At 39.9% G+C, this 17,051-nt stretch overlaps 1 protein-coding gene across 1 annotated transcript; it reads left to right on the top strand.

Annotated features, from left to right (window-relative positions):
• Positions 1–2,291: 2,291 nt before the first annotated feature.
• LOC141764596 (polyunsaturated fatty acid lipoxygenase ALOX15B-like) lies at positions 2,292–16,623 on the top strand. Its single transcript, XM_074629913.1, has 15 exons — positions 2,292–2,326; positions 2,541–2,718; positions 3,112–3,316; positions 3,477–3,558; positions 4,256–4,378; positions 4,482–4,585; positions 6,206–6,372; positions 6,538–6,681; positions 7,080–7,283; positions 9,355–9,441; positions 11,339–11,508; positions 12,950–13,071; positions 13,641–13,741; positions 15,503–15,673; positions 15,865–16,623. Exons 2-15 carry the CDS (start codon positions 2,566–2,568, stop codon positions 16,042–16,044), a joined length of 2,013 nt encoding a protein of 670 aa, XP_074486014.1. The 5' UTR covers positions 2,292–2,326; positions 2,541–2,565; the 3' UTR covers positions 16,045–16,623.
• Positions 16,624–17,051: the final 428 nt, after the last annotated feature.

The raw sequence follows: 17,051 nt of genomic DNA, 5'->3' as shown, positions 1-17,051 counted from the left end.
ATTTGCAGTGAAGTAGAAAAACCTCTGAAATGTTACATTTGATGTAGTGATGACAAGCAGAGCAGATGAGGAGATAACAGACTTCATGGACAAAGACCAGTTAGGCTTCATAAACCTTGTCATGGTTGTTTGGCTCTGGAATAATATTAAAAATATGTCTTCCGCATGTCAGAGACCATGGGTCCTCCCCACATGGACAAAAACGAAACTAAAGGAAAATACAGTACATCCTTGAGTCTGTGTTAATATGTTCATTTCCCCATTCTTCTTTGTGTGTGGGAGTTTAGTAAGGGGCCAGATTAAATTTAATCAGATCAAAAACATTTTTCTGTGGGGAGTGGTTGTGTTTTTCAATAGTTGCTTTGTACCGAGGCAAAGAGTTGTACTGTATGTCCGGTGCCTCTCATCTCAACTATGGATCCCTGTAGCTCCTTTCTATAGGTCAGAGGTCATTAATCATCATGTTCAGAGATTTTTCATTATTTTATTGTTGTGAGAAATATGCTAAAAAAAACAACTGGAAATGGTTTTCATCCTGCCTCAGGATTTTTAAGAAAAAAAAAAATTAGGTTGAACCCTGTGGTCTTTGTTCTGGAAACCCAGAAACATAATTCTTACACATTAAACTCACTTTCTATTCAAATACAAACAAACACAGTTTTGGCAGAACATCCACACATGGTAAAATAAAAAAATGTTTATCCCTCTTTAACTCATTCTATGGCTTTATTTACATTAAGTAGCCATGCTCTAAAGCAACCCACATTTCTCCCAACAAATTTAAATACGCACATGTCCAGTCATGCTTTTCACACATAATCCTCAATGAACTTTATCTTAAGAAGAAGCAAGTGTCTGTGTGTGTCCATCATACTGTCAACTGCTGTTCAGGATCAGCTGGTTTGTAATTGGTCAAGTTTTTTTCATGTGAGTTTTAAGCATATTTAGTTTAATTAGCTGGGCTTCTGACATCAGAAATAGTTTGAAGTGATTCTGCAGTGTCAGTATCAACTTGTGAAACTCTTTCACTTTCTTTTATTAGGAATGACTGAATCGTCTTTGCTCGAAAGCTGCACTTGATTCTGGATTTAATGTGCATCGGAAGACATCCGATTTAGTGCGCAGCGTTTCTGCGTGCAAGGGGTTTTTGGTTTAGGTGCGGGATTTAAAACATTTTAAGAATTAAAATTAAAAAGAAATTAGGACTTATGTCTTTCAATAGCACATAGACAATTAAGTTTAGTTTTCTGCAGTGATCAGTCTGCTGGTCACAGAGAGGAAGAAAACCACGTGAAAACCTGATAGATAAATCAGAAATAGTTTGAAGTGATTCTGCTGTGTCAGTATCAACTTGTGAAACTCTTTCACTTTCTTTTAGTGAACAGGGGCCAGATTAAATTCAATCAAAAACAATCTGGAAATGGTTTTCATCCTGCATCAGGATTTTTAAGAAAAGAAAAATATGTTTTAGGTTGAACCCTGTGGTCTTTTTTTTAGAAATCCAGAAACATAATTATTACACATTAAACTCACTTTCTATTCAAATACAAACAAACACAGTTTTGGCAGAACATCCATACATGGTAAAATAAAAAAAATGAATCCCTCTTTAACTCATTCTGTGGCTTTATTTACATAAGTAGCCCTGCTCTAAAGCAACCCACATTTCTCCCCAAAAATTTAAATACGCACATTTCCAGTCATGCTTTTCACACATAATCCTCCCATAGCCCACGTATTCAATTTCAATCCCCTTAAAATTTTTAACAATGATGAACACTTTCCCAAGAAAAATATGCCAGCACTCAGAGGTTACATTATCTCACCACAATATCTGCTTCCTTAAAGTCCCCCTGAAACGGATAAATGAAACAGGGGGCGCCTGGGTTAGCTCAGTTGGTAGAGCGGGCGTCCATGTATCAAAGCTTGGTCCTGACCGCGGCGGCCCGGGTTCGAATCCGGCCTGTGGCCCTTTCCGCATCCACTCTCTCTCTCTCCCCCCTTTCCAAGACTCTATCCACTGTCCTCTCAATAAAAATGTAAAATGCCCCCCAAAAAATAACTTTAAAAAAAATAAAACGGGAATTTCCCTCATAGGTGGAAAAGCTGGTTTATCTTGAATGATGCTGCCTTAACGACACCATCATTCACATCATCGTCCTGTTGTTTTGCAAATGTTGTAACTTCATACATGTCCAACATTCCATCACCAGAGCTGATTATTGCTTCCGACTAGACACTCCCACAAAACTGTATGTATAAAATAACCTAACCACCTTTATCAAAAGAGCAGTTCATCGAAAGAACTTCTTGGTCTCATTAACAGGTAAGAGAGATGCTTCATATTTTTTTTTCTTCAGTTAGCAAAGTTTGGACTGTAATAAATAAGTGAGAAAAGACCAATTTAATTTTAGTTGTTATAATATATTTTGCCAATACCCTTTTCATTGTTATACCAGTACGTTGCGTTACGTTTGCACTCAGGTTTATCTAGTGACCTAATCAGTGTTGAGCGGTTATTATTATTCTCTCCCCACCAGGATTCTTCTGCTTTCCAGTGTGAAAATGGTGAATTATGAAGTGACCGTATCCACTGCCAATCTTGCCTATGCCGGCACTTTAAACAACGTCTTCATTAAGCTGGTGGGCACAGACGGGGAGAGCAATCGCATGTGGCTCATGAGCCTCAAAGGGCCTCTAGCCCTCTACAGAGGAGCAGTAAGTCTGAAATATCGCTCTCTATGTTTAAATGTAAAACACACTTCTTCAAATTTGCGTATATGAGATTATAGGTGCATTAAATATCAATTTAGAGAAACTGATGTAAACCCTCGTCAACTCAGACTCATATGGGCAGCAACAGGATAAGTGCTGCTCTGCAACTCTTAAACCTACGGCCATAAAGGTGACCAAAGCAACAAAAAATCCCCATAATTGAGCTTCATAAATTAATATTTTATGGAATTTGTATTTAAGTTTTATTTTATCCACCCTTCTACATTCAGTTTTGTATGCTAAGTATTGGGATGTTACAGCTCAGTTCTTCGTTATCTAATACACTTTAACTTCATCTTGTTTCCATTTTTTTAAATCCTTTCTGTCGTACTCCAGGTGTCTAATTTTACCGTGTCCTGCCCTGTCTCCATTGGAAAGCTGGTCCGGATAGAGCTAGACAAACAGCGTTTCCCACAGTTCTTTGAAGACTCTTGGTTTCCGGCCAAAGTGGTAGTGAAATCCCCTGAAGGAGACACCTACAAGTTTCCCATTTACCGCTGGATCAATGACTGTGAGGTGCACTGCTTCAGAGAGGGAAAAGGTAATGTGGTAATTAGCTTGTCTGACAGCCTGTATGTTGTTCACTCACCTCAGAAGACATAAAAGAAAGACAAGTTCTGCAAGACAATAAAGAGGCTGGAATAAATTCATGCTAGCACAATGTATATATCAATTTTAAACCTTGTGTTTCTTTGTTCAAGCTCTGAGAGCCTTTGAAGACAAGAATGATCTTGACAGGAACAGTCGGCAGCAGGAGCTGATCCAGCGAAGGGAATACTATAGGTGAGAGCTCAGAGCTTAATACACACTTTAACTTTATGCACCCCAAAACTAACATGCAGCCAAACCTCTTTGGTTGAATATATTCATGATGCATAATGATAAATGATCCATCATATGATGTTGTTACACCTAATGTATTATACTATAACATGAGCTGCAAAATTACAATATTGCATACTGTATGTCTTAAGTATATTATGCTTGCATACTCTAAATTAAAACTGCAGATAAACTGGTATCTAGTAGGGCTGACACGAATGCTTCGAAGCTTCGACCATTGGTAATCAACCTCCAAATTAGTGTTCGAATGCTTTGTTTTTTGGGGGATTTTTTGTTTTGTTTTGATTTAAGCATGTAATATAATAGCCCATGAAATAAGGGATAATCCCACAACATTATTCATATTCAACATTAATTATTATTAGTTATTCTCAGACGGATATCGATGTTTGCTGTGTGTAGAGGTGCATGTGTGTAAAGTAGTACGGCAGCAGCAGCAGCACTGTCCCGGCACTGAAATGTGGGAGATGGAGACAGACAGACAGACAGAAGAACGTGTCAGCCTGCTGCGTTGCACCGCAAAGCTTCAAATACCTAATATTTCTTCTTCAAAGCCCAGAAAATGGTATTTGGGGCAGCCTTAGTGTCTAGACTGTCCAAAGTTGTTCACCACTCTGCTCTTCTGTATTTTCCCCAGCTGGCATGTGCATGAAAAGGGGATACCCCACAGCATGAAGGCTGAAAGCCTTTCTTCTCTGCCTTGTGAGGTCCAGTTCTCCTTCACCAAGAAGACAGAGTTTCTCTACACGGCATCCACTGGGTGAAGTTCTCAAATTCTGTCAGATATCTATCTATGTAACTATGTACCTGCCTATCAAAGCGATTTAAGGCATCATAATAAAGTCTATGCTTTTATTTTCTAGGCTGGTTGAGCTGAAACTGAAGGGATTTGCTGGTTCCAAGGAGGACTGGCCTGATATTAATGCTGACGATCATGTGTTCTGGTTCAAACGGAGTGACATATTAGGTAATATCATGATAGTTTAATGGAATACTTGATACTGTATGCATAATAGTTAGGGCTGTCAATCGATTAAAATATTTAATAGCGATTAATCGCATGATTGTCCATAGCTAATCACGATTAATCGCAAATAATCACATGTTTTTTATCTGTTCAAAATATACCTTAAAGGGAGATTTATCAAGTATTTAATACTCTTATCAAGACGGGAGTGGGCAAATATGCTTGCTTTATGCAAATGTATGTGTATATGTATTATTGGAAATCAATTAACACTAAACAATATGGCATTTAATTAGACACAACATTGTGATATTTGGAGGAGTGGATGGTCACGTGTTCTGTGCTCTATAATTGGACAACGGTGTCACATGTTCATGAATTATTCATGTTCTGCCTTCGCCGTCAGAGACTGTAGGTGTTGAAAGTGACCAATCAAAGGAGCGGACACATCAGCCACTGTCTATTCCATCCCCTCCTCCAGAGTCTCAAAAGTCAACTTGACGAGCGAGCGAGTTGAGCAGTTGCAAGCGCGTAAAGGGGGCTGAGCGAGCGCTCATCACAGCCCCGCGCTCGCGGGACTGCATTTGCGCACGCGGAGCAGAAATGCTCCCTCGTGAGGTTGCTTTTCTGCTCAGGGATACTGTTCTGTTCGCGCCGGGTTTTGATAGTAATTAAACGGCATAAAACTATGACAGATATTTTCCAGAAACCCTCACAGGTACTGCATTTAGCATAACAAATATGCTCAACTCATAACATGGTAAACTGCAGTCCAACAGGCAACAACAGCGGTCAGTGTGTCAGTGTGCTGACTTGACTATGACTTGCCCCAAACTGCATGTGATTATCATAAAGTGGGCATGTCTGTAAAGGGACCCCTCTGAAAATGGCCATGACAAAATTTAGCATAAGTTTGGAGTGTCATTTAGCCTCCTTCCTGACACGCTAGTATGACATGGCTGGTACCAATGGATTCATTAGGTTTTTCTAGTTTCATATAATGCCAGGATTCCCTCTAGCTTTAAAATTGACATATTTAGGTTGAGTCCGCTGCAACCAGGGTTGGAAATTAACTATTTTGTCCACCTGCCACTCAGTAGATTACCATTGTTTTTTTGGCTGGTGAGTGAAGCAAATCTACCAGCCACTTGCATATTTTACCAGCATTTGGCTGGTGGCTGGTGGCTGGTGCTAATTTCCAAGCCTGGTTACAACCAAAAAAATCACAGAACTTTGACAGCCCTAATAATAGTATATTCAACTGTATTCATTCAGATATCCAACCGTATTCCATGGTGGTATCTAAAAACATACAATAATTGTTTTTATTCCTGAGATAATCCATTAGATTCTAGTGAATACTGAATAGTCTGTTGGCCTCTTTACTCGGCTCGATAAACGGGGGGAAAAATGTGAGAGAAGGAAATATGTAACTGCATTTTATTGTATCTAATCAAGACTTTGACTTTAAAACAACTACGAACAGTGTCCAGTCATGTCTGTGACTCTATATTCCCATTTTCCAGTTTCACATGCAGTGTATAGTTAAGTTGATAACAGTGGTAGAGCAAGATTTTCTAGCATAAAGTTTGAAACTCAGTGACTCTGCTCTTTTTCCAGACTATATCAAGAAACATTGGAAGGAGGACGCCTTTTTTGGCTACCAGTTTCTAAATGGTGTCAACCCCATGTTGATCCGACGTTGTTCAGATCTGCCTAAGAACTTTCCTGTCGCTGACAACATGGTCTCCCTCTGTGGTCAGTGGTCCTTGGCAAGTGAAATGCAGGTGATTGCCTTGACCTTGATTTATCTTACTATTAGTCAAGTTTTGCCCCATGACATGTTAAATTTGAAGTTACATGTTGCATTTCCATGTTCACTTTATGTGTATAATATCCACACGGTATGCATGAGTGAAATCATTTCTCATCCTCACTCAAATTTAAAACAGAAAGGCAACATATTCCTGTGTGACTACAAGAGTTTGGATGGACTGAAACCAAACACCATCGATGGGAAGGAGCAGTACTTGATGGCTCCCCTGGTCCTGCTCCACAAAACACCTGACGATAAGCTGATGCCGATTGCTATTCAGGTGAGATTAGCACTGAGAGGCAAGTGAGAAGTTTGAACTAAATTGTAAGCATCCAACTTTGAGCCATGTAAACAGGTTCCTCCCATATCAATATCCAAGTTTGACAGGCTGACAGTTGAGTCTGACGCAGACAAGTCAAATCCACTTTATTTACATGACACAGCTATTGATGTATTTAAGACTGTTCTCAAGTTGACCCTGTGCTCTGACCTGGGATTCAATGAAAATATGAATTTCCCTTTAAGGGGTCAATAGAGTATCAAAATGAAAAGCAGATCAAATCTATAGTAAATAGGCAAAAATACAACAATTACAGAAAATTCTTTAACATAATTGACCAGTACTGGTAATGAATTGAATGGATTGAATGAACCACATCCTCTTTACTTCTCCTGCAGCTGAAACAGACTCAAGCAGCTGATAACCCCATCTTCTATCCTACTGATTCTGAGTACGACTGGTTGACGGCCAAGACTTTTGTGAGAAGTGCAGATTTCAACGAGCATCAACTCAATGTTCACCTGCTGCGCACTCATCTGCTGGCTGAAGTCTTTGCAGTGTCACTGCTGCGCAACGTGCCGATGGTGCATCCCCTGTACAAGGTAACTGAAAGGGAAAATACTGAACTTACTGTAGTTGTAGTTTTTTCAACTTGGTGACTTTTGTATCTTGATGAATCATTTTGTTTTAATTAGGCCTGTCAAAGTTAACGTGATAAGAACGCGATAATAACGCGATAACGCAAATTTGTTTTAACGGCACTAGTTTCTTTAACACATTCACGCAACTTGCGATTTTTAGGTTGCAGTGGGCTCAGTTTTACAACTAGAGAGAAGATATCAGGCATCACATGAAACTAGAAAACCTAAGGAACCCATTGGTACCAACATGTCATACTAGCTTTTTGCAAAGGAGGATAAATAACGCTCCGAACTTACGTTAAATTTTGGTGAGGAAAAACTGGCATGGCCATTTTTAAAGGGGTCCTTTGACCAACGACCTCTAGATATGTGAATGAAAATGGGTTTTATGGGTACCCACGAGTCTCCCCTTTACAGATATGCCCAGTTTATGATAATCACATGCAGTTTGGGGCAAGTCATAGTCAAGTCAAGCTGTTGTTGCCTGTTGGGCTTGAGTTTGACATGTTATGATTTGAGCATATTTTTACGCTAAATGCAGTACCTGTGAGGGATTCTGGACAATATGTGTCACTATTTTGTGTTGTTAATTGATTTCAAATAATAATTATATACATACATTTGCATAAAGCAATCACATTTGCCCACTCCCATGTTGATAAGAGTATTACTTGAGAAATCTCTCTTTAAATGGACTGTTTGTAACTTTTTACACGTATAAATAACCCGGGTCGGTTTCCCATGCGCGCTAGCATATAGCTACGCTGTTCAGACTCAGACTCGAACACAAACTACACGGAAGCACCAAAATCGCAAAAGTTATATCTAGTGAAGCCCGTCTGTTAAAGTGAATGTTTGTAACTTTTTAAGCGTATAAATGTACCGGGTCGGGACATATGCGCGTTCGCGTGTGGCCGAGCCTCGTCTCCTCTTGCCTGCTTGCCTTCACTCAGACAGCGTGCGCGTTCTCGCGTACTCGCTCCACCTATAGACGTGAACGCGCGCTCACTCCACACTGCAGAAGAGTTAGTTTAGCTCTGAGAATATCTAGTGAATGTATAGTGGATGTTTGTGCAGAAATAACTGCTGCAGCTCCTCCAGACCAACAGAGGTTTCCGTGTCTTGTGAAGTGACGGAGCTCTGCAACGAGAAACTTTATCGTCTAGTCTAAGGGCATTGATGGCATAGGCCCTGCCTCCCTTAGTCACCAGCCTAGACCTGGGTACAACCAGTAAGGCCAAGTCAGAGGACCTCAGCTTACAAGGTGGCAGGTAGGGAGTAAGGAGCTCAGTGAGGTAGCTTCGTGTCAAACCATGCAGAGCTTTAAAAGTTAACAAAAAAAATCTTAAAATCAACAAAACCGGAGTGTAATGCTCAAATCTCCTCGTACCAGTGATCAGTCTAGCAGCCGCGTTTTTGACCAATTGCAGATGATGTAGTCATTTTTGGCTGAGACCGAAGTAAAGGGCATTGCAGTATCTACACGGGAGCAGATGAAAGCGTTGACAACTCTATTGAGGTCATGAGTTGATAAAATTATTTTATTTTAGAAATATTTCTGAGGCGCATGAAGCAGGATTGCACCACCTGTTTTATTTGAGCCTCAAAACAAAGTCTTGTGTCAAATAAAACACCCAGGTTTCTTGCAACTGGTTTAATATTTACTGAGAGAGAATCGAGACTATCTTGTAAATTGGAGTTGTGACTGACGGGGCCAAATAGGAGAACCTCCGATTTGTCAGAGTTCAACTGAAGGAAGTTGTGGGACATCCAACGAAGTATATCGGCTAGACAGGCCTTGAGGGAAGGTACATTTGAACAGATTCATTTGCGATTAATCGCGATTAACAATGGACAATCATACGATTAATCGTGATTAAATATTTTAATCGGTTGACAGCCCTAGTTTTAATGTGTATATATTTGCAAGTATTTCCCACTGCTAAATGGTATAGAAGCGTCAAGATTTCTTAGCTTTCTTACTTTGTTAACATGTAATAGTGTCACTAACAGAGTTCCCTCTTTCCCTCAGCTCCTCGTACCTCACACTCGCTACACGCTGCATATCAACTACTTGGCTCGAGATCGTCTAATATCTGAGACTGGAGTTTTCACACAGGTACAAAAACACAAACACACTCAGTAGATAATTTCCTAAACTGTGGCCTGTATTCGATACAGCCTACTACATACTACTGACGAACACAGTGTGCAGTATACAGTACATACTGCACACTGCACACTTTTATTTTGCACTATGCTAGGTTAGGATTTAGCCTTTTAACAAGCTCGTAAAGCACTGGACAAAAAAAAACAACTTGTATCACTTTTGCAATATTATTGAAAAATACAACTTTTTGAGCTTTTTTTTGTTCATGACCAATGTTTGTTTACTTTGTAAGATACTGCATGGTTGAGCTCCACCAACCCTTAAACTATTTATTCTAACGGCTCACGGTGAAGAAAGACAAACATCAATGACGAGAGACTGTAAATATAAAACATTGCTCGACAACATTTACTCGAACTGCTTTTTCAGTTACAGCAACAAAGTAGTTGAATGATATCCCTACAAATGTTAGAGTAATGTTAAAAATGTAAAAATGTAAAAATGTTTCCTCAACAGGTATCTCTCTGCCCCGTCAGAGAGGGGCTGCTCTTTCTCTCGCCTCTTCCCTCGCCACTTCCTGCTGCTCTGTAGCCGCTCTGTGAGCGTCACTGACCTGAGCTTTTCAAATCCAAAAAGGCAGATAACCACAAGTTCCCCTTAATTTTATAATGGACATTCGTGTTGCGATATCAAAACAAACCATCCGTCAAGAAGTAAATAAAAGCCTCTTGTCTACAAGACCGGTTTCTTGAGAGCTCCAGCCTGCTCACAGCGGGGTCCTAGTCTGTGAGCGTGACTGCCCGGCTGGCGAGGTAGCGAACCCAGCAGGCGCTAGCTAGCTGTCACGGACATTTGTGGAGCTTCTAAACTCCGAAAAGTTTGGAGCAAATTTTCGTTTCACCATCAATTTTCGTAAAACTGCCAACATTCGAAATCTACCCAGTTGATTTCTCGCCTCAAAAAATCTCACAAGTGAATTTAGTGATGAAATAGCTACAAAAAATGTGTTGTGACCATAGACTGTATTGTTCCAGCGCTTTGCATTGTGGGATACAGTAGGAAAAGTAGACTGGTCCGATGCAAACTGGTGATTTTTTCCAAATCAGTAAGTACTGCTAGTATAGTATGCGGTCTTGAATACAGCCAATCTTATCTTTTTTCAGTATCATGTACAACAGGAGTGCCCACACTTTTTCAGCATGCGAGCTACTTATAAAATGACCAAGTCAAAATGATCTACCTACTATAAAAATGCAAAACATATATTTATTTATAAATATATTGAGTATTCTTTATATGTACAATATATGTTGGTGTACCTTGCATAACTGCATGAACCCATATTGTACAATATAACTCTGTACATTTTTTGTCATTACCTTACTCTGATGACTTGCACTGAATGGAATCAGCCAGGGATGCATAGTCCGGACAGTAGCTGCTGATAGCCAGCCTCAAGCACACTTCCAAATGATCATCAGTCAAGGTGGAATGGTATTTGGACTTAATAATCTTCATGTGGGAAAAGGCTGACTCGCATAAATAAGTGGAGCCGAATAATGCAGTCAAGGAGGTAGCACATTTCCTCATGTTGAGGTACTTTTCGTCTGTGAGTAAGTTCCAGAACTGTCCATGAGCCCTGGACTTAAGCTGAATGTCAGCTTGTAGTGTCAAAATCTCATCCTCCATTCCAGATGAGTTCAGGTGAAACAGTGTTGCAATTTGTTGGCTGACGTCTATTTAAAAAAAAAAAAATTTTTTTTTTTTTTTTTTTTTTTAAAATGCCATGCGATCTACCCACACTACCTTCGCGATCGACCGGTAGATCGCGATCGACGTATTGGGCACCCCTGATGTACAATATTTGTCTCTAACTATATTCCTTACATATTTGACGGTTCCTTAGTTTGCAGCTTCTGGTGGAGAGGGTATGATGACACTCCTGAAGAAATCACTGGCCTCACTGACCTACAGCTCCCTCTGCATACCAGAGGACATTGCTGAGCGAGGGCTGGAGGCTGTGCCAAACTTCTACTACAGGGATGATGGACTCAAGCTCTGGGATATCATCCACAGGTAGTATAGAGAGTTTCTATTCTGCATTCTGTTAATAATCATGTGATATACTGTATGTGCAAAATCATGGATGTTTTACTGACGTGTAGTTGCCATGCTATACACTATAAAGACTTAAACCGTATGAGAGTTAGTTAGAATGCGTTTAGAGGCCCTAAAGTGAAAAAAACATGCTTTACACAGTGTGTCTCAGATTGGGGTTAGGGCTAGATTTCAGTACAGGATTTGTTTTCCTTTTCCATTTGCAGGGGAAAAGTTGTTAAACATAACTAGTGTAGCTGTTTGTTAAAAAAACAAGCTAACAACTGAATCACATACAACTAATAATGGTAATGAGGAAAGGACAGATCAGCTGGCCAGCACAAAGGCTGCACATCTGTGTTAATGACATTGCTCCAGCAGGGAGCAGCAGCAACCCTTTCTCCCACAAAATGATGTTCTCATACAACTAAACTGCATAACCAAAATATGTTTTGAGGGAAACATATTTTCTCACGGATTACAGTCGCAGTCTTTAACAGTTTTAATCACATTAACATTGAAAATGTAAACAAAACAACAAAAATTCAACCAAACTACTTAGTTAGGTTGAGGCAACAAAACGACTGGGTTAGGTTTGGTAAAAACATCAAGGTTTGGTTTAAAAGGACTATGACATTGAAACAAAACAAAACAACAACGCAACAAAACTACTTAGTTAGGTTCAGGCAACAAAACTACTGGGTTAGGTTTAGTAAAAACATCAAGGTTTGGTTTAAAAGGACTATGACATTGAAACAAAACAAAACAATAACGCAACAAAACTACTTAGTTAGGTTCAGGCAACAAAACTACTGGGTTAGGTTTAGTAAAAACATCAAGGTTTGGCTTAAAAGGACTATGTTTCACATTGGATACGAACAGCGGTCTCCTAGGGTAAAGTCTGGTGTTTGTCCGTTGTTTGCTCCAGGCCCTGGTAAATGGTGCCTGGCTAGGCCATCCTACTTTGCAACGAGAGCCTAGCCTGATTTTGCCACTACTGATCAGTGACTGAAGTATGTGACTGCTCTGACATGACTTACTGATAGTTGACTGAGGCTGTATTAACCAGTATACTGTAAACGTATAAGTCAAGCAATTTACTGCACAGAGTGACAGTCAACCAACTCAGTTGGTTTTCTCATAAAGGATTTTATTTAATCAGCCTTTCTGAAAAACCGCAACATGTGTGTAGGGTTTTCTGTCCATAATCTAAAGGTATCAACTTCTAAGCTGTAATATTAAAGTTGTATGATCCATTGTGTTGAATATTGCACCAAATTCCTCAAAAGAACAGAACTGATCATTCCAAAGAGATGGCCATTCAATTGTCTTACAAAAGAGTGTCTTACTGCAGTGTGAATAAAAAACGTATAATTCAACTAGGAATGTGTTTTACAGAACTTATCCATATTTCTCAAAGGTTTGTGCAGGGAGTGCTCGGCTTCTACTACAAGAAGGACGCTGAGGTCAAGAAAGACTCTGTACTGCAGACGTGGATTTCAGACATTTTTGAACATGGATTCCTTTCCCTAGCACGCACAGGTGAGCTTCAAAGAAAAGCTGTGTGCCCATGTACACATTTATGTTTGTTTATATTGTTAATGTATAATATGCAAAAAAAATCTGAAAAACAATGAATAACTGATACAAAAATAAACCCCCTTAATCATCACTTATGACCCACTACAAGTGTGTGGTGGTGTCTGTATTTACAGAGATCCTGCCCTCTGTCTGTATGTTCTCTTTTCTTCTTATTTTGCTGTGTTCGGGATGTTTCTTGGCTTCAGCAAAGAGCTTTTGATCCCCACGTGTAACCCTCAGTCAATAACAGATACCAACGCACAAGTCCCCCACACGTCCCCCTCTACTGTAGCTCTAACAACCAGAAAATTATGTTTTATTTCTCTGATTCAATGCTTTGTTCTCACTAACGCCACTCCCTCTCTTCATTCACTCTATAGCTCGCTCGACCATTGCTGCTCTTTCCCTCCCTCGCTCGTTGAGCCGAGGAGGAGGGGCAAACTTTGAATGCCATGTGTTTACAAACAGCAACCGACAGCGGTTACATATTATACCTTTAAGTAATGCCGTTCATTCCCTCTAATTCTCAGGAATTCCTCAGAGCTTCACCACCGTGGCTGAGTTGGTCAAGTTTGTCACCATGGTGATCTTCACGTGCACAGGACAGCACTCGGCTGTGAACACCGGACAGGTGATGCCTTTTAATTCAATTATAATGTTGCTAAAAATTTCTTTGAAAACCAAAATGTTAACCTCATGGTGGCACTAAAGGAAAAGTCAGGGGATCACCAAATTCATCCTCCGGGGCCATGAATGTCTGTACAATTATTTTGTTCCAATCCAACAGTACGAAATGGCGGTACGAAAGAGTATTAATCAGTCATCTGCAGTGGCGGCTGGTGGAAATTTTTCTAGGTAGGGCTGTGCCACATCCAATCAATTTCAGCAAACGGTATGATTTGATGCAAAAAAGTGAAGGTATCAAAAACACATTACTACTTTTCAGTTAAATAATCAACAATTATATTATTCCAACAGGAGCAGTAAAGAATGCTTAGAAAAACACAACAGTATAACATGTACCCAGTGGTGGAAAGTAACTAAGTACATTTACTCAAGTACTGTACTTAAGTACAATTTTGAGGTACTTGTACTTTACTTGAGTATTTCCATGTTCTGATACTTTCTACTTCTACATCTCAGAGGGAAAAAATTTACTTTTTACTCCACCACATTGATTTAATAACTTCAGTTACTTTACAGATTCAGATTATTAATACAAAATATAATCAACGAATAAATTATGTATTATTATAGATTAAACTACCCAGCAGTATATAAAGTCATTAAAATGAGCTCCACCTTTACCAGCTGCAACATTAAAGTGATGAACACATTAATGCATCAATAAGTATAATCCAATAATATACAGTATTCTGCATAATGACTACTTTTATGTTTTGTACTTTAAAGCTGAAGTTTCTGAGATTGGAGCAAATATGATTTAAAAAAGTTATTTTTATAAAACAGTCGCTATATCGTGACAGTAGTACATGAAACAGGTAACCTGAAAAAATTCATGTCGCTCTGTGTCCTCCGGTGTTCTCCGGTGCTCCTAACGGGTTCTACAAGTTTTCACTGCAGTAAGAGCTGATCTGAGGTCTGCTGTCTATGAGAGCCGGCAGTCAATCACTCTGAACTCCGACCAAACGGTCAAAGTAGGCAGCGCTGATCAAATATGAATCAATAGTCTGTTACTGTAATGCCTATTTATCGCCTCAAATGTTTTCAGAATCATCTTGTAGTGTACTGTTTAGCCGTAAAAAATTAGAAAGTTTGTGACGCCGCCGCCATGTGCAATCTGGTGAAGGAACGCCAAGTTCCGGTCACATGATCGGAGCACAGCCAATAGGAACGCTCTCTCTCTGAAATGACCTGTGATTGGTCAAAGTCTCCCGTCACGGGCTAGATGTTCTAAAACCTGACGAGCAGTAGCTCGCTTGGGGCGATAAAATAATCGCCCCTCTCGTGTCAGATTTGAGAACGCTGATTGGCTAAATTTAATGTCAATCGTTCAGAGCTTGAATCAGCTGTTGGCTAAACTGCTACACAGACCCGCCTGCTGTGGGCGATTTCTCAGTCACCCCAGAGCTGAACTTCAGACATACAGACAGACAGAGGGGAGTCAGACAGGCAGAGGGGAGACAGGGGACGTGCAGGAAAACCATATATTTTGCACAGATGATTTTCTATCATATTTTACACATATTACTGTGTGCATTCCATATTTTAAACACACAAATATTGACAATTTGTATAATTTATTATTATTATTAGTAGTAGTAGTAATGTTTTTTTGTGTGAGACTGTCTGGCTCAGGGGGGGGCGGTGCCCTAGCGCCCTCTATTGGCCGGCCGCCACTGGTCATCTGTCAATCATTCATTCGTTGCAGTATGACTATGGTGGCTGGATGCCCAACACTCCCACCACCCTGCGACTTCCTCCACCAACCACAAAGGGGAAAACAAGTGAGGCCACGATGCAGCAGACATTGCCTGACATCGGCACAACAGTGAAGGGAATGGCTGCCATGTGGCTACTTAGCCAGCCATCCTCTGACTTTGTAAGTGCCCAAAACCTCATGAAAATTAAATTACATAAATCACATTTATGTTCAGGTAGGACAATATGTCAGAACAAAAATACCCTATTTGAGCAACTGAAGAAACTGGTCAATTCCTACATCTTAACAGTATATTGCCAATAGCCTATGTTTGAAAAAATGTATGCTTAATGTATCAATGATGTCATCAGGTCCCTCTTGGCCAGTACCTGGAGGACCATTTCAGTGAGGAGATTCCCTGCCAGCTGATAAGGGCTTTTCAAGGAGAGCTTCAAGTGTTAAGTGCACACATCAATATCAGAAACAAGAATCTGGAGGTCCCATACAGATACATGGATCCAGCGGAGGTAGAAAATAGTGTGGCCATTTGAATGTCAGAAGGTGTGACCTCCTCAGCTGTTGGCCAAATTCAGGATCACATTAACAAAAGTGGGAAAGGGAAGAACTACATGTTTCAGCTGATACTTTAGTGGAAATAATCTAATGCATGCGATCGTTGTATGCTTGTCTGTGATTTTTATACAGTCTGACTGATTTAACTGTGGTGAAAATGTACTGTTTTAAATCATAATTCACATCTTGAGTCTTCTTCTTAGTTTGTCAATGAATATATGGGGCATCTTATAAAAAAATGACTGTGGGAAAAATATTATTTTGCATTATGATCGTAACACTTTAGAAATAAACTGTGCCTTATGACTTATTGTCATAATGAAGTATAAATAATTGTATGGACCTATGTTTTGCTAAATTTACTATATGCTGTTTAATGTATCTATACTGTATGTTAGAAAAATAGGCAACAACTGAAAGGAAGACGAAACCTCTGCGTGAACTGTGTGTCTGTGAAAAAGTGCTTATCACACAGAACATAGTATGCTTCACTTGTTTTTCTCTCTATATAAAAACTGCCATGCCGTAATGTAATAAAGAACTGATTCGTAACATCTATATTTGGTGTTTTTCCTCTCTAAAAAGAAGAATTTGTCAGCTCACTTCTCGGCACTCTCGCCCAACCCCTCCAGATCTGTGGTTTTCTGACTGAAGCCCTGTTCAGACCTGGCATTAACATGCATCCTGAGTGATTGGATCACAAGTGGACGGCTTTAAGTACATCTGTTCACACCTGGTATTAGAATGCGTCTCCAGTGACCACTTGTGATCGGATCTCACTTCCCTGCTCTATATACAAATAAACATGGTAGTAAACACATGGCTAATACAGCAGACGTTGTGACGTAATATTACATGAATGTCAGCAGTAATCCTACATATTCGTGAATTCAGGCACATTTTTATTAACATCAAAAACATAAGGTTATTGTACCGGCGGTCCCCGGGGACCTCCATACCACGGACACCACTGCGTTTGCCAGGA

The sequence above is a fragment of the Sebastes fasciatus genome, chromosome 3, assembly GCF_043250625.1.
Source record: "Sebastes fasciatus isolate fSebFas1 chromosome 3, fSebFas1.pri, whole genome shotgun sequence".
NCBI classification, from domain to species: domain Eukaryota; kingdom Metazoa; phylum Chordata; class Actinopteri; order Perciformes; family Sebastidae; genus Sebastes; species Sebastes fasciatus.
Note: the sequence above shows the minus strand (reverse complement) of the source record. Positions and strands in the feature narration are given on the sequence as shown.

Excerpts from the sequence above, each read along its gene's own strand:
- LOC141764596 (XM_074629913.1), top strand. The coding sequence starts at position 2,566 with ATGGTGAATTATGAAGTGACCGTATCCACTGCCAATCTTGCCTATGCC. Across the intron at positions 4,586-6,205 it reads CAAACGGAGTGACATATTAG|ACTATATCAAGAAACATTGG; the intron begins GTAATATCATGA and ends CTCTTTTTCCAG. Across the intron at positions 6,682-7,079 it reads TGATGCCGATTGCTATTCAG|CTGAAACAGACTCAAGCAGC; the intron begins GTGAGATTAGCA and ends CTTCTCCTGCAG.